The sequence below is a fragment of the Nothobranchius furzeri genome, chromosome 9, assembly GCF_043380555.1.
Source record: "Nothobranchius furzeri strain GRZ-AD chromosome 9, NfurGRZ-RIMD1, whole genome shotgun sequence".
Lineage (NCBI taxonomy): Eukaryota > Metazoa > Chordata > Actinopteri > Cyprinodontiformes > Nothobranchiidae > Nothobranchius > Nothobranchius furzeri.
Window position 1 is genome coordinate 47,884,048 of NC_091749.1, and position 27,503 is coordinate 47,911,550.

Below are 27,503 nucleotides of genomic sequence, written 5' to 3' on the forward strand. Positions count from 1 at the left end.
ATGCTCACTTTCAGGGTTAGTGCCTCCAAGTCTAAAGCTTCTTATTTCTGTGCTGAGTCCATTACGAAGGTACGGGGTCAGTTGGGCACTAGCTGCTCGGCCAGACGATGCCTGCAGCTATATCAAGCCGTCATTTTCCCCCCTTTTCTTTTTTCTATGCTTGAGGAGAGACAGCTCTAGGGGTAAATTTAAAAGTGGACTGATGGAGAGAAGAAGATATGAAAGCCTGAAAACAGCTCCTCCTCAAAAACCCACTCAGAGGACACCCCAGCAAAGGCACTAACAGCTCTTTTAACATTTTTTATGTTATTTCTGAGTAAGAGATGAGAAACCTGCCTCGTTGTGATGTTTAGATCTATGAACACATTTAAATGCCGAGTTGATTCTCTTTTTGAACTTGTCCTTCATATTTATGGTAAAAGCCCATCATTATCTGGGGAAAGCCCTGATAATGTTTGATATTTCTCACAGTTTCGATTTGGCTTTTTTTTTCTCAATTTGACTGCGTTTCCTTCAGGGGTACAACTGTCCTCCCTGAGACTTAATGACTCCTGACTTGTAAGGATGTAGGTTGTGTTGAGATTCTTGAGCATGCCTTCTCTGCTGCGTGAGACAAGGGTGCTTCTGTGTACTGTGATATTGAGCTGAAAAATGCCCTTTGATATGGTACAGCAGCTGTCGCAACCCATTCAGCTGCCTACTGGTCAAGGTGCCTTGACTGACACCCCTTCCCCATGATGCTGATGACATTTACGTATCTTGAGTTGCTCTTCCCTGCTTCCTGCTCCTTTATGCCCTGTGGGCTTTTGATCACGGTGCATGCAAAATAAAAACGACTTTTCAGAATCAGCCAGATGAATTGAGGTCAGAGGGAAATGATTCATCTCCCCCTGACCTATCCACTGGGGTAAAATGGAGACACTCATATTGACCTAGGATGACTGTTTTCACAAGAAAAATAAAACAAAAGATCAAGTTAGTCCAATTTTTTTGTGCCTTCAAATTGCTGGGGACCTCACTGTAAACATACACAAAACGTTTGGTTGACATTGAGCGGTAAAGGTGTTTTACGTGACTGATGTTATTTAGAAGCAATGATTTAAGAGAGGTGACTCCAGGTAAACAAGTCAATACATTCATCATTCATGGGCCAAAAATTGGAGGAAGAAAAAAAGACATCTAGAAACTATGAATTCAGCAGAAAATCTAAAATCGGCTGTACGGGGATTAAGTCTTTCATTTATTTAAATCTGACACAGCCTCAGAAAGGCTAGCCCTCAAGCATCAAAACATACATTTATAAAACAGCATTACAAGGCATTATGGCAGAAACGCTGTCTGACATTTTAACAGTGCAAACAAGGCCTGAAAGGTCAGCGCTTGTGCCGGTGAATGTCAATAAACATTACGTGCTCACTCAGATCTGAGGACATTTAGTCCTTACAATACAAAAGGCAGTGGAGAATGCACAAGGTGGCCTGTGGTTTCATGTCTGCTGTGCCGGGGACACATTTCTGATGCCTTAAAATAAGCTCCACCCAAGGAAATGTAGCAATACATGTTGTCAGACACAATTTGGGCTTTGAAGATCCTCTTGTATGATGTAGTAAATAATTCTATATCAGGTTTATTCTCTGCTGTCCACAGCATTTATCCACATAGCCTTGTTAATTGCAAAGGATTGGCTGTACACCGCACAGAGGGGAAATCAGGGGGACAGGACCTGGCAATATATGGTTTAAGCAATGGCCAATTGACTTTGCAGACTGCTGTCTTGCTGGAGGCGACTTTGTAATTGCAGGCTGAATTAATTGGAGCACCCTCTGTGATGGGATCATCTTTTCAAGGTAGCCAGGAGTAGCTGTTGCCCCTGGTCTGGAGGTTCAATGAAACCACCCACCTTCAGTTTGAGCTTACCTTAAACATTAAATCCTTTTTCCCGTACCGCAGTTCTTTCAGTTGAGCCTGGATTTTTTTGGACTGCAAGGGAAAGATAAGAAAATAAGTGTTAGCTTATTCAAATAGCAAAATTGGTTTTAGATCATGTAGCAGGATTCTGCCAGCGGCAGCAGAGGACTCCTTTGTGAGTGTTCCCTGGGCAAAGCTTGGGCTTTACAGAAGGTCCTACTGAGAGGAATAAAATATCAAATCTACCCTTCACTGAACTGCATAGTCCACACAATGACGCAGTCTTGCACTGGCTTCCTGCCTACTGTCAAAGCCTGAAATTTTTTACTCCCACAACACACGCTACAGCTGCCATCACCACACATGTGCAGGTTTTCAAACGGCTTCTGGCTCAGGATCCTTGTCTGTTTGCGGCACACACAACACGTCGCTTCTTTGCTGCCAAACTTATCCCCAACACACACAGTGACCAGCGCTGCCTGGTCCTGCTGCTCCACATCAGCGTACACATCAAACTCAGAGGCTGTCTCCTCAATAGCGTGATAAGCGACTATTCTCAAAGCTGCTAATGACGTGAGCATAAACACTGTAAGCATCCACACGAAGCCCAGCAGCGTTTCAGAGGATCTTTTTGTGTTCTAAGTGAGGCTGCAAGATGCTTCTTTTTTGGAGTTTCTGGAGTACATGCATGGAAATGCTTTGCAAGACAAGAGCTGGAGGCGATGCATAAAAAATGCAGCTTCGATTCAACATGAATGCAAAATAACGTAGAAAAAAATGATCCACAGATTTTTTTTTAAATCAACTCATCAAAGCTGTGTCTCTTTTTCTCTATTTATTATTGGTTGTCAAATGCAACTTGAGGTTTAGTCGTAGATATGAGGAGCAGATAATGTCGTACATGATGGGTATTTGCATTTAAATAAAAACATCTGACTATATTGAGGCTTCAGAGTTGGTAACTTGCTTTTTAACTCCAAATAAATAAGTAGAATCACTACAGCGCCTTGTTCTGCCAGATGAGTCAAATGCTGCATGGGTGAGACATTCAAACTGTTAAGAAAAGCACACAAAATACTGTGGTAGAGTTTTACAAGCCTATTGTATTTTCCCATCTCCCCCAAACTTTACTTTCTCATGTTTTCTTAGGACTTGTGAAATGTGTCACTGTGAGTCATCGTCCTTGTGAGGAGGCTGACAGATCTGTTACATTTCAGCAGTGTGTTCCAAGGACAGACACAAGCTCAACACAGTATGTCTCTGACAATTATTCCTGAAACATTTAGTATTTGTTTACAGTTAATAACAAGCTCTCAATGGTAAAGATCATTCTTTTTCAGCAGGAAGAGAACAGTCAGTTTCTCAAAGCTAGAAATGGTTTAAAGCAAAACTATTTAATCCTGGTCCTCTGGGGCCACTCCCATGATGCTTTCTGTTTCCCTGCACCAGCACACCTGGTTTAAATCTGGTTTACCTAGGTAAATAAAATACTTCTGAAGAACTTGAGGAACTGCTGAAGAAATGAATCAATCATTGTGTTGGAGCAGGGAAACGGCTAAAACATGCTTGCAGTAGGCTCTCCAGGACCAGAACTGAAAAGCTCTGGATTAATATGTGTTACGGATGTTGAAGGCTGCATATCTTAGTGATGGTTTGCAAAACATTACGGCCCGTGTTTACTTTCATTTTCAATACATTTGCTGGCTGAAGCTCGGCCGTAACTCCTCGCATGATCATGACACCTCCCTCTGTTGCACCAAGGAGCAATCGCTGTTTATAAGACCGATAATTATAGTAATTTTACTACCAAGTGAGGCAGAACAAAAGTCGCAAAACTTGCACATTGCCATGCTGGCATGGGGCATTTATAAGACACCGTTGCGGGAATATTACGCTGACTTGCCGACATGGTGTGTCTTGTTAAAAGGGTTTATGTCACCTACTAATGACCACCAATTCCAGCTCACTGAGACACCATTCAAACATGTTGCACAGAAGCTGGCGCCCCCTCATTTCCTCTTTAAAGATCACATGTTGGACATCAGAAACATTAAAGTTGAAATGACTGGCAGTTTGCACAACCAAGTTGAATTAGAAGAGTTCAGCTGAAGGCGTGCTTTATTTATTGCAAAAAATGTTGGCTTTTTTCTCATTTTCCGTACACTTTTTAAGTTATTTATCTTAGTCAACAGACTTGATGGGGTCAGCTCAAATAAAACATGCACCATAAGCTAGCATCCAAGCTTCTAAACTGACAAAGAAAAGTGGATCACAGAGGGATGACGCACTCAGAAGCAGTGAAAACAGGCAAACTCAACTCAGAGCTGTCTTTAATTAGATAATGTTTGAGCTACCATCTAAAAAAACAATGTTAGGTATTAGTTCATTTCTGATATGGCCTTACCTTTTCCCCCAAACAACAATAACACTATAATTTTGGGGCATGTTCTTAACAGAACGTGACAGCAAACCGAATGCCCTCCATAAATCCAAAACACCCCTGAGCAAAAGGCCTCAGGGGTCTCATTTATCAAACATTGCGTAGAATCCTTACTAAAACCGTACTTAAGCTCAGCAAAAAAATGTACTTTCGCCAAGTAGATTAGTGATCTATCAAACATGGAATACACACAGCTGCACGCAATCTCCGCTTCATAAATCGGAGGCTAACGAGAATGTTTCTCAGCTGCATTTTAGTCCCATCCCGCCCTCACCACGCCCACTTACTACCATAAATAGTCAATGCAAAGTGTCTTGTGGATCTCATGCATATACATAAGCCGGCTGCTGCAGCGCTCTGCCAATGACATGGCGACCGTAGATCAAGGCAGATCAAGGAAGCGTAATTTCACAAAAGCAGAAATTGAGGTACTTGTGGGTGAGGTGGAAAAATGAAAGGAAGTGCTTTTGCAAAACAAATAAGAGAAAATCCATGGAGTGGCACAGCGTTGCTGAAGCCGTCAATGTTGTGAATTCTTCAGAGAGATCTGTGGCGGATATTAAAAAAAAAGATCCAATCATGATTTGATCCCCAGACTCCCGGGTGAAAGTCACGCATGCTAACCAGTCACCCAAACGGAGATCTCCCCTAGTAGCCAGGGCACATGCTCAGTTGGGTCACAGTGACAGGACACACACTGTCACAGACGCATGACATTCTGTCTCAATCTGTCCCCCTGCTGATATTCTGCATTCTGTATTCTGCCCTTCAGGCTGTGTGTGTGTGTGTGTGTGTGTGTGTGTGTGTGTGTGTGTGCGTGTGCGCATGTGTGTGTACGCGAGCATGTGTGTGCCTGTGTGTGTGTGTGTGTGTATGTGTGTGTGTGTGTGTGTGTGTATGTGTGTGTGTGTGTGTGTGTGTGTGGGGGGGGGGGGGGGGTCTTGTTCTGTGTGAAAACGAAGCAGTACAAGTGATAATGCTGCAGGATTTCATAATTTTGTCCTTCTCAGCAGCAGCACTGCAGGTGCTCTCCATGTCCAAAATGTGCATCAGCAAGGTCCTTAGTCAACTTAAAGTTGTGCACATTTTTCCGCTACGTTTTCATTCATAAATCCCAAAGTTTGCGTCAAAAGTTGTTTTTGCAGTTTTCCAACCCCATTTTGTGTGTAAGCAAGCTTGATAAATGAGGTCCCAGATCCTTAACACACCTCCTCCATTCAGCTGATGTCTCATCTTTAAAAACATCTTGGCTGTTTGTTTTCTTTGTCAACAGTAGCACTCCAAAAAGATCCAACTTTTTTTCAAACAAAAAAAAAAGAAGAAATAAAATTAATTTCCAAAGCTCGTCCTCCCAAAAGCATTGTGGATCTTCTACATGTATTTGAGTAAACTCCAGCCAGCCTTTTTCATGCCTCTGTTCCAAAAGTGGGGTCTTGCTGTCTCTTATTCCTTGGAGCCCCCTTTCATTCAGAGAGCACACTGGCAATGTTCTTCCTTGATCTTGGAGTTGAGCTGGAATCTTGAAAAGAGGGTGTTGCTTGTGTGTTTTTCTTCCCACATTTTAAAATTATCCCCTTTACTTTTGAGGGTGGGGCTGTTCTCCCACAGACTCATGCTCTATTTCATATGTGCTCATATGTGCTATGGGTCTTTTTTTGAATTAAACATGTGATTAGTTAATGCAGAGAATAACCCAGGGGTGGATAACTCCTGTCCTTGAGGGCTGGTATCCTGCAACCTTTTGTTGTTTCCCAGCAACACAGTTGATTCCCCTGTTCAGCAGCTCACCAAGATCTTGCAGAAGCTGGTTAATCACCCTCTGATGGAAATCAGGTGTGTTAAAGTAACAGTGTGTAGTTTCCCTGCCTATAGGGGGCAGTGCATACCTAAATCATTGCAAGCAAGGATATTTTTTGTGCTCAAGTAAGACCTTGCCAACAGGTGGCCATTAGGGTCAAAAATCCTTGGGAGTAAACCTCCAGCAAAATAATAAGAACATCAGATTCCCTTTCATCACTGGCAACGAGTGAAGAGGTAAATGTGTAAAACAGCAACCTTTGTTAATATTGAAAGTTTTGTAGTGATTTGTTACAAATCAGTAAATGCATTCTGTCCTCACGGGCTTCCATATAAGGAAACATGGCATCCCATAGGGCGTCACCCAGAGACTTAGACCCACTCCCATGTATTTTAGACCCGATTTTATGTTTAGATGTTATGAAACCGCCAATATTATTCAACAACTGGGTATCTTTTAATTCATTTACAGCAACATTGCAATGGATATTTCTAGAGATTAATGGTGAAAACTACACATTGTCACTTTAAATTTGGGAAAACACTAAAACATGTAGGATAGCGGCCCTCGAGGACTAGGATTGCCCACGCCTGGAATAACCCATAGCGATTGGCCTTAAAGGGTTACGCCTATACTCGTAGAATTTGGGGTTACACTATATAACCCTTGATCTTCAGTGGTGTTAACACTGATTGTGAATGGTTGTTTGTTCTCTTTTTGTGAATTATACTTGGTTTCCAAATACAGACTATGAAAGTAACATCCATGTAAATTAAATAATGCAGATTTTTCCTAAATTTGTTTGCCCTGCTATTGTTTCAGGTTGATAATCTTAGATTTTACAGGCACTGGCGAACATTACTTGATGATTTAGTAGGAAGTTGTGCTGTAATAAAAGTGACTTGACATGGCCAAAGGCCAGGGTATGATAATTCCTCTCTTTGTTTTCAATGATATACAATAAAACAAGTCTGAGGTTGCTAGACTCAACATTATGCAGCAAAGGCAAAGAAACCTCAGTCTCTTTTCTTAAGCATGTCAACTTTAAGATTCTTGACAAGTACATATATGTACAGCTGTTCTTCTTACTGTTGGGGACTGAATTTTTCACACATACATTTGCATGGGTCAGTGAATATCATCTTGTGACATGAATGGGTAACAATAAAGTATAGTTTTGTCACAATGAGCAATGATTTAATTTTATTTTATACTACGCTGAGAAATTATAAAAACAGGTGCATCATAGTGTCTGGATATGGAAAAATAATTTTTTTAATTGCAGCTATTGCCCACAATCTCATCATTATCTTGTTATAATCTAAGCCAAGACTATATTCTGTTTAAACTACATAAGGAATGTAAAGAGAACCAAAATCAATGCTGTGGCTGTTGGAGACAGACAAGGACACAAACAATATAAGCCTGAAGCAGTCGCTGTGCAAATGAAAAATTAAAAATGTGAACCTAGATGACACCTGTGTGTGTGTGTGTGTGTGTGTGTGTGTGTGTGTGTGTGTGTGTGTGTGTGTGTGTGTGTGTGTGTGTGTGTGTGTGTGTGTGTGTAATAGATAAAATCATGGAAGGGATATTTCAAGCTGAAATACAACTGTCTATGAAGTCTGTTAGCTTCGATGTGTACATTCTACAAACATAAAAACAGTTTCAGTCAAGGCTTCAAAGTTGTGTCTTTGAAGCCTTTAGAGCTTTGTCGACTATAGACAGCAATTCTGTTGTTCCTGTATTTTGTGTGTGTGTGTGTGTGTGTGTGTGTGTGTGTGTGGAATGTGTCCATTGTGTTACTGCCAACGGTCAAAGCACATTGCTCCTAATTAAACCATACATTTTAATGTAGAATTTCCTAGATTTTCTAACTTTCAAAGCATGTTTGAAGTAATGCCACAGGAACAGAGAATTCCACTGCAGGACTCAAAAGGTTTCACATGAAAAGCAAATCCTTCATTCTTGTCTGAGGTCAAAAACACACACATAGACATTTGAAGCTCATGGTGTAAAACGTTCCAGAAAAAGCACAAGAATGGTCCAAAAACTCAAATCCAAATAGATAAGTGCTGGCACAAAGAGCATAGGTGACCAGACAAAGTGGAAAGTAACAACAGTAATTCTCAAATAAACACAGGTAGATTGGTGACACACAGGTGGATGCTGGAGATGATTACAATCAAGATAAATCAAAGAGCATCCAATTAGGTAGCATGGAACAAGAAGTGTGATAAGAATGCCCAATCATCCTCAGAATTAACTTGGCTTTAAAGCACACAACAGGAGCACGACATCCCTATGTCTTCCATCCCGCTGAAGCACATTGCTTTTGTGAAGTGAGTCTGATTGACTGAAACATGCTTGCTGAAGCAAACCAGTGACTAGCCTGACAGCCAGTGACACATTGACTGAACCATATATTCTATTTCAATCATTCCAGTCAGAGTAATCTGATTTATTCAATATCAATAGTGAATGAAGTGGACTAGCATGGTAAAACATTTATTTTATTTATAGATTCTGCTCCTGTATGCTCCCTGTAGACAAATTAATTGTATTGCAGGATATATCACTGCAGCTGGGAACACACAACATCTCCCAAAACAATGCATTATCAAAGCTGCCAAACATCAAACAAACGACGTGCGGAAACTGCTTTGATTTCTGATTCCTGGATGAGGCCCAAGGCATTCTAATATTACATGGCATTTAACATCATTACACATCATCCTCTTATTGCCTCCTGGAAGGCTTAAAAAAACAAACTGTAATTGTGTTAAAACCTGAGAGGGAGTCAAGACGCAGGAACTAGAAGATGAATAATACAACACTGACAAAAGTACTGAAGACAAACTTTTTTTTATTGTTAACTCAAATCTAGGATGTTCTCCCTACACATACCTGCGATTGTTGCATTACTGCCACTTATTAGATGGATAAATAAATAAATAGTACAAAGTTTTGTCGAATAGATACACTAGGCTGAGGTTAAGCATTAAATATCACCTTTACTCATGTTTTTAATACTTTTCGAATAATTTGCAGTGGCCTTCAGTAGGAGTTAATGCTTTGTAAGTCGTACTCTGTGGGGAAAAAAGCTCTGATCTGGCTTGCTTCTAGTCCCTGAAGCAGATGCACCAGAGTTGAGCTGGCATGATTCTTATATCCTGATATTTGGACTAGGGCTGCAACTATTCGTAGACGTTTTCGACAAATATCGACAATAACAATAATCGACAATGAATTTCATTGTCGATCTTATCGTGTTTTTTCCGACCGAGTGAGGCATCTCACTTCATTACAATCTCTGCCAAAAGTCGCACATGCACAATAGCTTCTTTGCTGAGTCAACTAACAGAAATGGAGGCATCCAACACAGCAGCTACGCGTACCAAAACATCGAAAGTTTGGGAGCATTCTAGCCTGGATTCGGTGATTAAAAAGATTACCTGCATTATTTCTAAAGCAGTCCTTGCATATCACGGCAGCACCTCGGTGATGCATGAATACTTAAAGAGAAAGCACGTCAGACAGTTGAATGAAACAGAGTCTGACTCACCTCGGTAAGATTTAAATAACACGATAGCTAATATGTTTTTCTTTGAATGTACATTGTACATTTTTTTAAACAGATTTTTTCTTTTAAAAAAGACAGATTTAATGTTATGCCCGACTGTGCCTGACAAAAGTATTTAAATTTTATTTATGCATTTATGTCTATACTGACTGAGCACTGTGCCTAATTGGTGTTAGATAGGGTATTTTTATTTACTTTTAGTATGAATTGGCATATCAGCAGCAAAGGTAAGAAAAAATGCGTTTTCCATTGAAGTACCCATCTTGCTTGTGTTTATTATCATTTTTCACATAATTAAAGCAATCTCATGCTAAATTTAAGAAAAAATTAATAATTATCCGATTAGTCGACTAATCTTTTCAATAGTCGTTGACTCGTCGACTATTAAAATAGTCATTAGTTGCAGCCCTAATTTGTACATCTCACCTCTGATTTGCTAACAGCAACGTGACTACTTACTCTGTTTGCCTGAAGGAGTTCTGCCGTGTGGTGGAGTTGCTTTTGCTACTTTATTTTTGCAAGGCAGCTTTATAGCACATTTCTTGCACAGAGGCAATTAAATGGGCTTCTCAGGTGCAAGAAAAAACTGTGAAAATGTAAAACTGTAAATTTAAAAACCAGCAGAACATCAAGTTTTATAATCAACATGACAACATAAAACAGTAGATTTTAAAATCAATTTTAAAATAAGTTCCTAAAATGAGATTTAAAATAAGAAAACACAAAGTTAGAAGTTCGAAGGATCTTTCATGGCGGTTAAAACGAAGAGTCGGAGTACCCGGCCCGGAGGGTTACCGGGGTCCCACCCTGGAGCCAGGCCTGGGGTTGGGGCCCGTGAGCGAGCGCCTGGTGGCCGGGCTTTCGCCCATGGGGCCCGGCCGGGCCCAGCCCGAACCGGATACATGGGCTCGTCCAACTGTGGACCCACCACCCGCAGGAGGAACATGAAGGGTCCGGTGCAATGCGAATCGGGTGGCAGACCAAGGCGGGAGCCTTGGCGGTCCAATCCCCGGACAAGAAAACTAGTTTTTGGGACATGGAACGTCACCTCGCTGGCGGGGAAGGAGCCGGAGCTTGTGGCAGAGGTTGAGCGGTACCGGCTAGATATAGTCGGACTCACCTCGACACATTGCATTGGCTCTGGAACCCGAGACCTGGAGAGGGGTTGGACACTCTACTTTGCTGGAGTTGCTCCGGGTGAGAGGCGGAGGGCTGGGGTTGGCTTTTTGTTAGCCCCGAGACTCTCTGCCTGTGTGTTGGGGTTTACCCCGGGGGACAAGAGGGTAGCTTCCTTGCGCCTTCGGGTCGGGGAACGGGTCCTGACTGTTGTTTGTGCTTATGGGCCAAATATCAGTTCAGAGTACCCACCCTTTTTGGAGTCCCTGGGACGAGTGCTAGATAGTGCTCCATCAGGGGACTCCATTGTCCTGCTGGGGGACTTCAATGCTCACGTGGGCAATGACAGCTTGACCTGGAGGGGTGTGATTGGGAGGAACGGCCCACCTAATCTGAACTCGAGCGGTGTTTTGTTATTGGACTTCTGTGCAAGCCGCAGTTTGGCCATAACGAACACCATGTTCGAACATAAGGATGCCCACCGGTACACTTGGTACCAGGGCAGCCTAGGTCACAGGTCGATGATAGATTTTGTAGTCGTATCATCTGACCTGCGGCCGTATGTTTTGGACACCCGAGTGAAGAGAGGGGCGGAGCTGTCAACTGATCACCACCTGGTGGTGAGTTGGATCAGATGGCAAGGGAACATGCCGCGTAGACCTGGCAGACCCAAACGCATAGTGAGGGTCTGCTGGGAACGCCTGGCAGAAGAACCTGTCAAGACGGTCTTCAACTCCCACCTCCGGCAGAGCTTTGACCACGTCCCGAGAGCAGTGGGGGACATTGAGTCCGAGTGGGCCTTGTTCCACTCTGCGATTGTCGAGGCGGCTGTTGCTAGCTGTGGTCGTAAGGTGGCCGGTGCCAGTCGTGGTGGCAACCCCCGTACCCGCTGGTGGACACCAGAGGTTCGGGGAGCCGTCAGGCTGAAGAAGGAGGCCTACAGGGCGTGGCTGGTCTGTGGGTCTCCGGAGGCAGCAGACAGGTACCGGATAGCCAAGCGGGGTGCAGCAGTGGCAGTTGCCGAGGCAAAATCTCGGGCGTGGGAGGAGTTTGGTGAGGCCATGGAGAAAGACTATCGATCGGCTCCAAAGAGGTTCTGGCAAACTGTCCGGCGCCTCAGGAGAGGAAGGCAGCAACTCGCTCACACTGTTTACAGTGGGGATGGGGAGCTGCTGACGTCAACTGAGGCTATAGTCGGAAGGTGGAAGGAATACTTTGAGGAGCTCCTCAATCCCACCAATGCGCATTCTGAGGAGGAACCAGAGCTGGGAGGCCTGGGGATGGACTGTCCGATATCGGGGGCAGAAGTTGCTGAGGTAGTCAAACAACTACACAGCGGCGGAGCCCCGGGGGCGGATGAGGTTCGTCCTGGGTATCTCAAGGCTATGGATGTTGTAGGGCTGTCATGGTTGACACGTCTCTACAACATTGCGTGGTCATCGGGGGCAGTTCCTAGGGAGTGGCAGACCGGGGTGGTGGTCCCCATCTTTAAGAAGGGTGACCTGAGGGTGTGTTCCAACTATAGGGGGATCACACTCCTCAGCCTCCCTGGAAAGGTCTACGCCAAGGTACTGGAGAGGAGGGTCCGATCGATAGTTGAATCTCAGATAGAGGAGGAGCAATGTGGTTTTCGTCCTGGCCGTGGAACTGTGGACCAGCTCTATACCCTTGCAAGGGTGATGGAGGGGGCATGGGAGTTTGCCCAACCAATCCACATGTGCTTTGTGGATTTGGAGAAGGCTTATGACCGTGTCCCCAGGGGCACCCTGTGGGGGACGCTCCAGGAGTATGGGGTGGGTGGCTTTCTGTTAAGGGCCATTCAGTCCCTTTACCAGAGGAGCGTGAGTTTGGTCCGCATAGCCGGTAGTAAGTCGGACCTGTTCCCAGTGAGGGTTGGACTCCGCCAGGGCTGCCCTTTGTCACCGGTTCTGTTCATCACTTTTATGGACAGAATTTCTAGACGCAGCCGTGGTGTGGAGTGTGTCGAGTTTGGTGGCAGGAGAATCTCGTCTCAGCTTTTTGCGGATGATGTGGTCCTCCTAGCTTCATCCAGCTCTGACCTTCAGCTCTTGCTGGGTAGGTTCGCGGCCAAATGTGAAGCGGCTGGGATGAGGATCAGCACCTCCAAATCTGAGACCATGGTTCTCGACCGGAAAAGGGTGGCTTGCCACCTCCGGGTCGGGGGAGAGGTCCTACCTCAAGTGGAGGAGTTTAAGTATCTCGGGGTCTTGTTCACGAGTGAGGGTAGGAGGGATCGGGAGATCGACAGGCGGTTTGGTTCGGCGTCTGCAGTGATGCGGACGCTGAGCCGATCTGTCGTGGGGAAGAGGGAGCTGAGCCAGAAAGCCAGGCTCTCGATTTACCGGTCGATCTACGTCCCAATCCTCACCTATGGTCATGAGCTTTGGGTAATGACCGAAAGAACGAGATCGCGGATACAAGCGGCCGAAATGAGTTTCCTCCGTAGGGTGGCCGGGCTCAGCCTTAGAGATAGGGTGAGGAGCTCGGACATTCGGGAGGGACTCGGAGTAGAACCGCTGCTCCTCCGGATCGAAAGGAGCCAGTTGAGGTGGTTTGGGCATCTGGTCAGGATGCCTCCTGGACGCCTCCCCGGGGAGGTGTTTCGGGCATGTCCTGCCGGCAGAAGGCCCCCGGGTCGACCCAGGACACGTTGGAGAGGTTACATCTCCAATCTGGTCCGGGAACGCCTTGGGGTCCTGCCGGAGGAGCTGGTGGACAAGGCCGGGGAGAGGACGGCCTGGAGCTCCCTAATTGGGATGCTGCCCCCGCGACCCGGACCCGGATAAGCGGAGGAAGACGAAGACGAAGACGAAGACAAAGTTAGAAGACAGTTACAGTATAGAAAGTGCAACATAGTAAGCAAACACTGAAAGGCAGATGAATACATCAATGTTTGACATTTAATTTTTTAAACATATTTTGTACAATGGTTCTGTTTATTCTTCTGAAGGCCATTTCATGTTCTTTTTTAACACAGGAAAGGTTTTTTAACTTGCTGACATTTTCGATCACACCTCTGATCTTCATCAGTGCTAACCGCAAATGATGGCGTCACTTCCTTCTCCGTTTATCCACGGGAAGCAGAGGACGGTGTCGCCCTCTGCTGCCCACGCTCTCCTCACCGATAACACCGTTCCATGTATGATCTAATGTGAAAAACCCCTTGTCTCTGTGCACGGTTCTGTGCCCATGCCTCCATATTCCTATGGCTTCTTTAATCCATCTTTTATAGATTGCAGGAGTGATTGAAACTGTCAGCAAGTTAAAAAATTCCTTTCTTGTGTTAAAAAAAGAGCATAAAAATGCGTTTGACATTTTAATTTAGATTTAAAAGTTACTAGATTTGGGGCACATTTAAGGTCATAACGAAGCTGAAGATTCCATAGTAGGTGAAAGCAGCTTCACCGTGTTTGGTTCTGACCCGGGGTTCTACCAGCTGACTGCTTCTTTAGGATCTCAGAGTCCTGCTGGGAAGGAGATCCAACATGGATTTTAGCCCTAAGCCAATTTCCTTTTTCATAAAACACACTGTGGATGCAATGGTGCCTATCTCCAGCAGCCTTCAGGCAGGCAGGGTACACCCTGGACAGCTTGCCAGTCCATTTTAGTTACTGGTTTCCAGTTTAGAGATTTAAGAACATGAGTAATTTGCTCTGTTCTCTTGGTTCTTGTTAAGACTCTAGCAGCAGCATTCTGAATTAGCTGCAGTTGCTTTATAGCTTTTTTTGGGAAGACCAGTCCAAAGATCTTTGATATAGTTCAGCCTGCTAGTGATGAACACATGAATGGGTTTCTGTAGGTCTTGTCTGGACATGAGACCTCTAAATCATGCTTTTTGATGAAGATGATAAAACGCTGATCTACTTATAGCCTTAATATGACCAGTGAAGCTCAGGCCTGAATCAATTATGACACCAAGATTCGTAACCTGGGTCTTTGTCTCTATTCCTCTGGAGCCGAGCTGAGCAATAACCTTCATCCTATCATATCTATATTTCCTTTCTACCTCTTTAGCATGGTTGTCTGTTTCCTCAGAAACATTCTGTAGTGGTAGATCCATGGATGGGTTATTTAAAGTTGGCTAGAATAAGATGATGGATGGACAGATGGACAAATAGATGGATGGTTTGCATTAATACATGTTTCCATTAAATCATAATGCAAGAAGGGAATCTAATTTCAGTGTTAAAGGAGCTTATGCTGAAGTGAAACATCATCCTTCCTCTACCTCCTGACTGTACACCCCAAAATTGACAGCAAAAGGAGAAAGCAATAAATTCATGCAGATATGAAGGAGATTAAAAGGCTTCCCTAATGTCATTTGTCTCCCCCTTTCTTGGGCAAAGAGACTTAACTTTGACACGGACTCAAGTTTTTGGAGTGATTCTGAGCACACCGGAGCCACGCTGTAATGCACCGTAACGTTGATCTATTGAAGTAGATAAAAAACAGTAAAGTAGCCAGAAAATTAATAGCAGGAAAATAAGCTTCATCCTGAAATGAAGAGTTTATTTTCTAGAATACTGGTGAAGATGTAGAAACACACACAGCTGTGCCGAGTTTGTGTCTAATTTAATCTGTGAAACAATGTTTTTAATGGAATCCTGAATCATACGGATGTTTGAAAACCAACAATTCATCTGCTCATCTTTCTAGTTTTCATATTTCATTCAGGGGAAAAAACTGCTTCAAAAGAGGCTTTCATCACTTCATAACTTCAGATTCACTTAAGTATTAATTTAGTGCAAATGATGACATCAATGAGCTTGTTTTCTGTGTGACTGAGGGAAATGGAATGGAAAGGCCAAGGGTCCTTTTAGTCGTATTAACCTTGATTACATCTAATGAAATCCAATCAGCTCTTTCAGCCCAAATTAATTAAATGAGTTTGAATAAACTGACCAGCCGATTTATTTAAAAGAGAACGCATCATCACTATCCCGACGTCATAGAAGTGTTTGTAATTATTGTGCAGTATAAAATATGGTTTTGTTTACACACTTAAGGAAATGCCACATATTTTTATATTCATCTTTGAGCATTGACTTTTAGTCAGCTAATAGTTTCATAGTTTAATAGTTTAGCAAGTACTGGTAGGAGAATACAAAAATATACACATTTTAAAAAAATATACAAATTTATGACTGGTTTCAAACTTCTAAGATGAACAAAGTTGTTATTTTTTTATAGTTTTACGATAAAATTAGATACTAACAGATTTTAAAGTAAATATTTCACATTATTTCCTGTTGCAAAACAAGATGTCAGACTATCAGAATATCAATTAATTGATTGTGAAAATTTAAAAATAAACATAAAGGGACAAATTCTGATTTAGGAGTTCAATCTTGTTAAAATAATTGTAACAAAAATGCATTTAACACAATATAAAAATAACACTAAAAGGCAGTTTTTATGATATATACTGACAAATGAAAGTTGTTGTTTTAAATATTTCATCTTTAATATTTAAATGTAGAGTTTCCAATGTAACAAGACTGGCAATGGGAAGGTTTTAAGCAGGGAGGGCCAGACTTCCCTCTCCCCAGCTACTTGGACCAGCTCCTCTGGGGGAATCCTAAGGCGTTCCCTGACCAGCTGTGAGACATGGTCTCTCCAGCGTGTCCCGGGTCTTCCTTTAGGTCTTCTCCCAGTTGTATGTACCTGGAAAATCTCACCAGGAAGGCATCCAGGAGACAACCTAACTCACTGGTCTCTCCATACAAGAGGTATCTGGAAGCTGTAATCGCCAACAAAGGTTTTTCTACAAAATATTAAATAACGTGTAATACTCATTCTCTGTGTCATTTATTTTAATGTATTATTACTCAACTTGTGTACTCAAATGTTCTGATTTCTTTGTATGAATTCAATATGTAGCTTGATGGCAACATGTGGTGGAAAATTTTGCCCACATAGGAACACCCTTACTGATAAATATGCTGATGTGTAAAATAGGCAAGGCAGCTTTATCTGTATAGCACATTTCAAAAACAAGGGATTCAATGTGCTTTCCATTAGCAAGAACAGCATGAACATTACAATCAACGTGGCAGAACAATTAAAATACACAAATAGATTTAGACCCCAAAAAATACATAAATTGATTTCAAATTTAAGAAACAGGAAAAAAAATAAAGTTAAAGGGTGAGCAGTTACAGTGCAGAAGATGCAGCATAAGAGACATTCATTCAAAGACTAATGAATACATGCAGGTTTTCAATTTTGATTAAAAATCTACTAGAGATGGGGCACATGTGAGGTCATAAAAAAGCCGATTACAAATAGTTTTCTCCTCGCTGTATATATAGAAACTAGAGAAGTACCAGGGCTTCAAAGAAGAACTCGAGAAAGCCTAGAAAGTGAAGACATCAGTGGTACCCATGGTCATCGGGGCTCTCGAGGAAATGTGGCTAAAGCAGATCCCAGGAAAAACATCACACATCTTAGTTCAGAAAATGCAGTTAGCTAAGCTACTGCGCAGAACCATCAAGCTCCCAAGCCTCTGGTAGAGGACCTGAGCTTGGAAGGATGACACCACCGGGCAGTGAGCTGGTAATTTAACATTTCAGCTTTGTCACTGATTCCTAGACATTGGTCTCCAGAATCTGCTGACATTGAGTGGAATCCATTGAGTGCGTCCCTCAACTTTAACAAGATTCCCAGTCCCTGCACTGGCCAAACAGCCCCACAGCATGATGGAACCACCACCATGTCATGCAGGTGTTTTTCTTGGAATGCTGTGTTCTTTTCCTCCATGCCTAACACTCCTTGTTATGCCCAAATAATAATAGTTATAATAAGTCCACAGCACCTAATTCCAGAATGAAGCTGGCTTGTCATGTGATTTAGCATACCTCAAGCAGCTCTATTTGTGCTGTGGACGGAGAAAAGACTTCCTCTGCATTTTTCTTACATACAGCATCTCCTTGTGTAAAGTGCTTCGAATAGTTGAAAGACGCACAGTGACTCCATCTGCAGCAAGATGATGTTGTCTATGGTGCTGGTCTGTGGGTTGACTCTGACTGTTCTCATCCTTCTTCGTTTATCTGAGATTTTTCTTGGTTTGCCACTTGGAGCCTTACCCCGGGTTTCCACAGGATCCGTCAGCAGCACGTTACTGCAGCAGCACGTCATAGCTGCTGATAGGAACCGCTGTGGTCAACAGAACCTTTTCCACTGGAGCCGTCAGCAGCCGTCAGCAGCGCGAGTCGGCCGCGTATCAGGAGCAGCATGTCGCGGCCTTTACGCGCCGGTTCTATTTTCTACGCGCGACGCCTCTGAAATGGGTCAAGTTCGACATTTTTGGGGAAGGAAAGACAGGAAATCGGACGCGGAAATGGAGAGAAGCTCCCGAGATTTTCAGAATAAAGAACGTACTGCCTTCCGGTCGCTTTACTTTTAAAAAAGGTTACTAACTGTGCGGCCCCGTGAGAAGTTATCACCTAGCTAGCGGTCTCCTTTGTTTTTCAGGTCCGTATTGGTGATTATGAAACGTACAGAACATAAAACACAAACCATGTTGTAGTTTTCTCCTGCTTGTTGTTGTGTTTACTGACGAAGTCACTCGTGTGACTTCGTGCTCTGTCGGTGACAGCTGCTCCCCTGCTGCTTCGCGTCTCGTGGGAAAGGCCAAGCAGCAGCTTACGTGAGCAAGACGTGCTGCTGCAGTAACGTGCTTCTGACGGCTCCCGTGGAAACCCGGGGTTAACTTGAACTGTGCCTGTGGTCTTCCATTTCTTCAATATGTTCCTAACAGTGGAAACAGACAGCTGAAATCTCTGAGACAGCTTTCTGTATCCTTCCCCTAAACGATGGTGAACAATCTTTGTTTTCAGCTCATGTGAGAGTTGTTTTGAGACCCCAAAGAGCAGTGGCGGCTGGTGAATAATATTTTTGGTGGGACTGTGCTATTTTTTTATTTTTAAACAATCTTGTGCTTTCTGAGCTTTGAGCACAACTCCACTATTTCCTGAATTAAGCACAGCTCTTTTATTTCCTGTCTTACATCATTGGACAAACTGATTAATCCAGGTGTGTCTGACTATTGGCACGCTGCCTTGCGGATCAAGGTTGAAAAATACTGCATTAAATTGCACATAAAATAACATGACCATAAATGGTAAATAGGCAGTGCAAGAGGCAAGTAACAAAAACATTTTGTTTAATTTCAACATTTGAGTGAACACGAAAAATTATGAGCAGGTCACTGTTACAGTAATGGTAGTAAACACTACTTAGACAAAATGCCAGAAATTTACACTGTTAAATATTTCTGGAGTGTTGTGCCAAGGTCAACTTTATACAAAGATCAAGTGGATGCATTTGTGTGTGTGTGATACCTCATTTGTACAGAAATTTTGCCCTTCTGTCCTTCTGAGTGGCAAAGCTCTCGATGAGCTTTTTATTGAAGTCAGGAATGTTTGTGACAAGCTTTTTCTCCATGGAGAGCATGGCAAGAGCATTCAGCCCATCCTGTGTCATGGTGTTCCTCAAGGAAAGTCTTAATCCTCTTCAAAGTAGAAAAGCACCTCTCTGATTCGGCTGTGGTCATGGGTGTGGTGACAAGAATCTTTAAAAGAGTGACAGTCTCTGTGAACGTGCTTTGAAGATCGTTCTCCATGAAAAACTGGAAGAGAGTCAGTGCACCAGTGCAAGCCCTGAACTCATGGTTCTCATAGATGAGGGATAGCTCTGTTCTGAGCTTAGCTTTGTTCAGCATGGGGTAGGCCTCTACAGCGGATACCAGTGCTGCATCTGGGAACTGCGCTGTGTATTGCACAAACAAGTCACTTTGTAGCAGAGTGGCAGCAACGAGGTGCTTGGTAAAAGAGAATTACTCTTTTGTATGGCTCAGGATGGTGTCACAAACCTGTCATATGATAAATAAAAAACAACAGATAAGTACATAGGAAACACTTTCATAGGAAATAATGTCATCAGTATCCTCTTACAAATGTCATATTTCCCAGTTTTTGGGACAATAAAACATTTCTGATTCTCAATGAGATGTTTTTACTTCAAATGTAAAAACATCTCATCGAGAATCAGAAATGTTTTATTGTCCCAAAAGCTGGGAAATTTGTTTGCTGCAGCAGAAGTGTAACAAGTAAAATGGAATCAGATTGATATATGTACAAATTTACATGAAATACACATTTACATGATTAAATATGTATAATAAGTATGTGTGTTGAAATGAGTTTTTAGTTATTGCACATTAAACAATGTATACATGTTTTTAAACAAATGTCCCGGTTTGTGGGACAACCAAGGATTTCTGATTCTGATTGTCTTTTTCACAGAAATGTAATGTACAGCTTACCTCTGCACCCAGCTGCTGTTGTTCTCCCTGGCCAAACGTCCTCCGTTTCCTTGTTGGCTGCTGCTGCACCGATGCGCTGCATTCCTCAGTCAGAGAATGAATGGAATCCCTAATGAGACACAAGTTCCACATCCACATTACTGTTTGTGAAACTAACATACTGGAGAATGTCATCACAATAATATTAAATAAATAAGTATGTACCTGATCTTTTGCATGCTGTTGGTGAAGCTCTGGATGACCCCTGTGATGTAGACCAAGTCAATGTTCCTCTTCTGCAGCTGGTTGAACAGCATGTCCACATGTGGCATGATCTTGTGAAACAATGCCAGCAGAAAGCAGAAATCTTCTTCCTCCAGCATTCTCACAAAGCCTCCTGCCTCTCTCTCAGTGATTGGATCAAAGTCATCCGAGTCTCTGATCATCTGGAAACATCTGAGGAGGTCATCCTTGTGCTCATACACTGTGTTGACAGCACGACTGTGGAAGTTCCACCTGGTTACTGAAGTTGCTTGAAGTCTGTGTGCCATCACTTGATCAAGCACAGCGGTTCACTTGAATGACCGGGAGAAGAAAGCAGCAAATCCACCAAGGTCTGAAAAGAAAGTTCTGATCCTGCGGATGTGTGAAGTTGCCTGTTGCATGATGAGGTTCAGCTGATGGGCATAGCAGTGGATGTAGTTTGCACTTGTGTACACATCATTCACCTTACACTGCACTCCACCTGTGGCTCCCCTCATCACTGCAGCCTCATCATACGCCTGGGCAATTAGTTTTTCCAGCAGGGATGATCTTGCTCAGCCTCTCCAAAAGTGCTGTAGAAATAGTGTCAACGGTTGCATTCTGAAGAGGGATGAACTCGAGAAAACGCTCTTGAATGCTGTTCTGACTGTCGAGATAACGTAACACAAGCACCAACTGGCAGCGGGTGGAAATGTCTGTAGTCTCATCTGCCTGAATAGCAAGATAATCTGCATTGTTCACCTCTCCAAGAATGTGGGTTTTAATAACTGACAACATACAGTCCAACTCGTTCTGCGCGGTCTTTGAGGTGCCTTTATAAATTGTCGCCGTCTTCAGATGATCCTCCAACACATTATCAAGTGAAGCAACCAGATCCACTAGGCCCCTGAAGACGCCCGGGTTGTCTGAGGATTCAGTCTCATCATGGCCATGCAAAGCCAGCTCAAATGCTCCACAAAATTTAACACAGTCAATTATCTTGGACAAAATGTGCCGGTTCCGATCCACTTCTTCATTGTGTTTCTTCACTGCAAGCCTGTGCCCCTCGTCGAGCTTCATGGCAATGTTAGCTCTGCCTAGTATGGCTAGCTTCACCGTGTTGTCCATGTGTGTCCGGGATGACTCGTGTTTCTTCACCTTCTCAGAAAAATGTTTCATGTCTGTAACTCCTGACACAATCCATGCCTTATCTGTCCCAGTTGTTTTGAATAACAAAAACGGAAAGCAAAATAAAGCATTAGCGTGATTGCATCCAGCTAGCCAAGCCTTCCTGGTGTACCAATTTCGGGAGAAGCCTCGTGTGTACAGTTTACCCTTCTCCTTGTCCTGCTGGCTTATCTTTACGTCGGGCTGATCTGGTCCAAGCTCTTTGACATTAAGTTTTTCCACCATTGTTCTCCTCTCGAACGGATACTGGAGAAGAGACCGAACTGAATTCAGTGGCTGCTGAGATCCGGTATCCATGCTCATTGTAGGCCCACTCACGTCCATCACTGCATCTGTGTCACCAACAAATACCTTGCTCGAGTAGTCGAGACTGTCGAGCTCAACCCGAACATCAACGAACAGCCTTGGGCGGTAGCTCTATTGCCCTTTGGGCTTCCGAATTGACGACGCTGATTGGATGCATTCCCAATCCTATGAGTTTGATTTTCTTGTCAGCAATTGGCTGGCTGCTTCACTGCCGTTTGGGCGATCTTGCTGTCGCCTACACCGCTCGGCAGGGAGCTTCTCACCAACGATATATATATATGATTTGTTTTTGTTACAAAACAACAGTTAACTCAGAATATGTGATTATTGTTAATTTTATTTATTTATTTTTATAAATACAAATTAAAAACACTGGGGAAAACTGAGGGGGTGACACCCTATCGCCCTCTAGTGGCCAGCTGCCACTGCCCAAGTGTCTACTCTTCAAAGAATATTCAAAAAGGAAGGAAACTTACTATTGGCCCCTTTTAATATTTTTCTCATAATTGGATTAACCAGTGTATGGAGGTCAAGGGTCACTGAGCTTACCAGAACAACGTAACGTTACCATAACAACCAACAATTAATACAGAAAAATCATAAATATCAAGACTATCCAATCTTTCGAATCCCACTGGATATCCCTTTTGCGTACGACTGCAGACGTTTTAAACCCCACCTTCTGTATACAAATTATGTGTATTTTGTCCTGACTAAAAACATCAAACTACACCTTATATAAGTTTATCCAATTCTTCTGCTGATATCTTGCCTTCATTTATTGATTCCTAAATTTTTGTCATAGTTCGGCGGTACAAATATTCTGTTACTCCCCAACACTGTAATTGGTTATTTGATGCGAGTGAGTAGGAGGAACCTTCAGCCCCACATGTCAGGTGGACAGATTCTACATCTAAAGATTATGACATGGCTGTGCATTTAATGAAGATCATAATGGCTTTGGAGAAAGTTGACCCAAAATGATTTATAACAATAAATGGATTAATAGTGTTCAAGATTAAAACTTTTCTAGAGATTAAAACAGGATTATTCTGGGTTTATGTTCATGGCTTTTAGTATTTACATTGGACACACAATTTACAATCTCCTCTCCACCATCTCATGTTTACTCCTTACATGTCTCTAGCTTCCACAAGCAAAGCTAACTCCTTTTGACTGTTCTACCACACAAACTTGTAATAGAAAAATACAGTTTGCAATTTCCTTCAGTGATTGTTTTTCAGCTTGTGCGACCATCTCTTTCTGACACTTCTGGGTAATTACAGTGTGATTACAGGTCCAGTCTGTAACCCTTCCCCTTCAGACATAAATACCTTTCTGGGATTAAAGAACAAGCATGGAACAATTTCCTCTCACTGTTTTACTTCGAAATCTAAAGACTGCTGAGGGAATTGAAGACGGTGACCTCCATACTTGTGTTCCAGAAAAGTCTAGTAGCAATTTGCTTCCTTAAGATCTTAAGTCCACCGGTCTTTATAAGACTTTTTTAGATATACTGACACTGAGCAGAACTTAGTCTTTAGGAATATGGAGGATAGAACACAACAGCTAGTGTGAAAGCAATGTCTAAATAATATTGCTTGTACTGACAAATGTATGTTTTTAAAGAACTGACTGTATAGAATGGCACACACTTCAATCACAGCGTTTTAGTCCTTCCAGTACTTGAAGTTCCCCAATCGGACAGGCTGCATAGTAAAATGTGCCATCATCTTTCCAGGGTTTGAAAATGTGATGATGACTTGGATAAGATTGGTTGGCAACATGTCAGATGTTCAGCTAGGGGAGTTTTGAAGGAAAGAGTCCAGAATTCTTAACTGCAATTTCCTGTGTCTCAGTGGGAATGCAAGAGTAACCCTAGCATTGGAGTAGACATCGGGCTTGATGAAAAGCTTCAACATCAAACGCTCCCAAACCCTGAGCTCTCTTTGAAGACTCTGGAGCTGCACTCATGTAGTGTTGACTACATAGAATAGTGCATCATTGCCGATGCCTTTCAAGCCACTGGGGATTTCCCCATAATCTGATTCTCATGTTATTACTCATGCATGACATGCAATTAATTATGCCCTCACAAGACTTAAGCCAGTCAGATTTGACAATAAAATTGTAAATATGAATAAAAAAAAATGTGACTGAGATTTATTTAAATCTTTGGTGCTTTTGAACGTTGAACAGCTTACAATAAATACATGTGTCTCAGCCAGAACTGGATTACAGTTGATGATCCTTTATTTCACATATTTCAAACACTCTTTCATGTTATTTCACCATCATCACGTCTAAACCAACCAGAATTTCAAGAGCTGTTTTTTTTCTTTTCTTTTCTTTTTGGTTCCTACAAGGGAAAAAAATTCCAATTCACCCCTGCTTTATTTAAACATACACAGAACAACATACACAGTCCAAATAGCACTTAAAAGACCTGAAATTGCAATAGCACAATTCTAGTAAATTCCATCAGGTGCTATGGTTCCGTTCTCTTCCTGGCCTTCAGTGAGAATAAAAGGAATTCCTCTGATAGGCAGGAAGCAAGATCCCCAGGGATGCAAAACAGAGCAGCATCAGTGACAACAACCATTACATTATTTAAGTCAGACAAAAGGAGAGGTGGTGTGGAGGCTGCTTGGAAATCTGCTCATAGTCAAAGAAGAGCTAAAAGCAGCCAGCATAAGGCTGTGTTCTGTCAACTTTAAAAACAGATTGTAGTAATTACTGTTTTAGGTATTTTACAGAGATGTTTAAATGTCATTCAGGTAATTTGAATGAATGAATAAATAAAAATAATTAACATTTTTCGGTGGGCGATCTTGGAAAATGAGTTCTCAGACCTCCAGCATGTGCTGGACTAGTTCTTTTTTAGCAGAGTGAGAAGGATGTAGACTGATGAAAACTTGTTTAAGGACCAAATTCACTGGAAAACCCATTTTTACTTCTTATTTTCTAAATATAATTGGTCACTCTGAGTTTAACATGAAGGGTGAACGTTAGGGTGTATAGATCCCAACTTGCCAAATGTGGGACAGAGACTCCTCGATGTGGGAAAAAGTGAAGTTCCAATGTAACGAGAAAAAACAAACAAGCAAAGCATATATCTTCAAAACATTAAATTATTATTCTTGTTATCATCATATATTTCTCGTATATATTTTATTTGAGTTCAACATGAACAAGCATACAACAAAAGCTTTACTATTTCACAGTTCCTCTCAAGTTACCACAACATGACTCTGTAGGGGCTCTGATCATTTTAATAATATAGACAAGCCCACAATAATAAAAAAATGCAAGTTTAAGCAGCTTTTCAGTTTTCATTGAACGTTGTCCACAACAGAATGACAGTAAAATTACCAGTAATATTTTTTAGATCTATTTGTTTGTTTTTCATTAATTTTCCACTAAAATCAGCATCTCATAGAAAAAAACTATTGACATTTTTACGCAATTTTTTTTTATATTTCAGAAACAAAACTTTTTTTTAAACAAGACAACAAATCTCTTCTAATTTTAGGTGAGAGAATAAACATCAGATTTTAATCTCTAAAAAATTCACATCTGATCAAATAATAGTTTCTTAGAGTTACATTTTGCCTCAAATTTCTGAGAATAAGTGATCAAAGCTTTCATTTATTCTCATTTTTTCTTCACTGTGCTTTAAGGGGCTCAGCGTGTACGCAGGTATCTGAAACCGCAGCACCTTGTCTGTCTTATAGAGAGCCTCCATTGTGCTTATCATGGACCTGTCTAATTACTGGAAAACCTGCTTTTGACCTCTTCATATCAGACTCCACGCTGAGACATGAAAAATGACTCAGAAACAACAAAGACTCTGTCGAGTATCTCTGAACACGTTTAATTCACGAGCTTATAGCATTTTCTCCTCCGTGCTCACTCACGCTTGTTTTGGTGGTTCAGGCACGCTCCACACACGCTCCGGATCTGCAATAAAGTCCTGCCTCCGTTTGATTGACAGCAACAGGCAGATTTCTCCACAGTTTCTTCTATAAGATTGGAACTCGAAACATGAAACTGACATGCGGGACATGAGTCTTGATTTGCGGGACACGTGAAAAGCAATGAAAATGCAGAACTGTCCCACACAAAGCGGGACATCTGGTCACCCTAGTGAATGTGAAATTAGTCATCTACACTTTTCTCCTCAATAGCTGCAGATAGAAAACAGATGGTGAAACCCTTGGGTTGGAAAAAGCCACACGTATACATCACACTGAAACAGCATTCATGGATTCACCCATCTTGGGTCATGACGGGAATGCTTTTGGGGATTTAGTGTCCAGGAAACAGCAGGGCACGTCTTAGCTAGAAGAAGCTAACCATTAGCATTAGCAACTCCACCACACAGCAGAACTCCCCAGGCTTGTGTTATTTGTGGAGTCAAAACATCAACATTTCAAAGCAAACAGACAGTAGTAGAGTCGTGTTGTTGTTAGCCAATCAGAGGAGAGATGTCAAAATATCAGGAAATAAGACTCAAAATTCTGTCGTCTGAAGCTCAACTCTGATGTGGCTCACTTCTACTTCCTGACAAAAGGTGCATTGGAGCTTTGTTTCCCTGATTGGATTGGGGGTGGTGAAACCACCAATTAGTTCCTGAGTGCAGCTGCAGCTGCAGCTCACCGCTCCCCACGGGGATGGGTCAAATGCAGATATGTAATTCCACCATTGTGTGATGATGACTAATGCGGTAAAGACATCATGGATGCTCTGTGGATTGTGCTGTCTACTGGAGCTACCATAGTGGCTAGCTCCCATCTTAGATGGGTCTCCATTTACCCCCAGTGCATCCATTTTTACTGAGGAACCCAGCTAAAACACATTTTGTCCAGATTTTTCACAAAATCAGACACATGGTATATCATGATATTAAAAATATACACATAATTAAGCAAAATACATAAAAATAAATTAAAATATAAAATCCCATCAGGTAGGCTAGAAAATCACTAGTAATCCCACGTGATCTGTTTTCAATAGTATGCCAGTTGCTGTAACCGTAGGCTGCACAAAAACGGGTTATAGCTGTCTTCTCTGCATTGACCTTGGAGGGTGAGGAGACCCATCCAATATGGCGACGACACTTTTACATTCTCTAGCACCCATTGAGGTGTTTAAATATTCATGTCTTTGGGGCTTTAACTGTATCTACATGGGAATTGTTCTTCTGGTGGAGGAGTCCCAGAATATCAGGATACTGTACACAAGTGAGGGTCGAATAGAATGAAATATTCATAAGCTAATTGGGGATGTGTCTGCAGTGATGCAGACACTGTACCGATCTGTCACCACAAAGAAAGAGCTGGTTCAAATGGCAAAGCTGTCAATTCACCAATCAGTCTTCATCCAAGCTAATGACTGGAAGAAATATCACAAATACAAACAGCTGAAATTATGCTCCTCCACTGAGTGGCTGAACCTGACATCAAGGTGTGAAGTTTTTAAGAATAAGCGTGGAGTAGATGCGCTGCTTTTTGTGCTTGTTATTAGGGTTTAGAAATCTGGTGAAATTGCTTCTGGGAACACTTGGATAGAGGTTTTTAAGACATGTCCTAGTGAGAAG

General features: G+C 42.3%; 1 protein-coding gene across 1 annotated transcript in view; it reads right to left on the bottom strand.

The window, feature by feature from the left end:
- Positions 1-27,503, bottom strand: part of luzp2 (leucine zipper protein 2) — a 276,903-nt gene that overhangs the window by 49,713 nt on the left and 199,687 nt on the right. Inside the window, exon 7 of the mRNA XM_015953680.3 lies at positions 1,918-1,980. Within this exon, the coding sequence (XP_015809166.3) occupies positions 1,918-1,980 (63 nt within the window). The remainder of the gene's footprint in view (positions 1-1,917; positions 1,981-27,503) is intronic.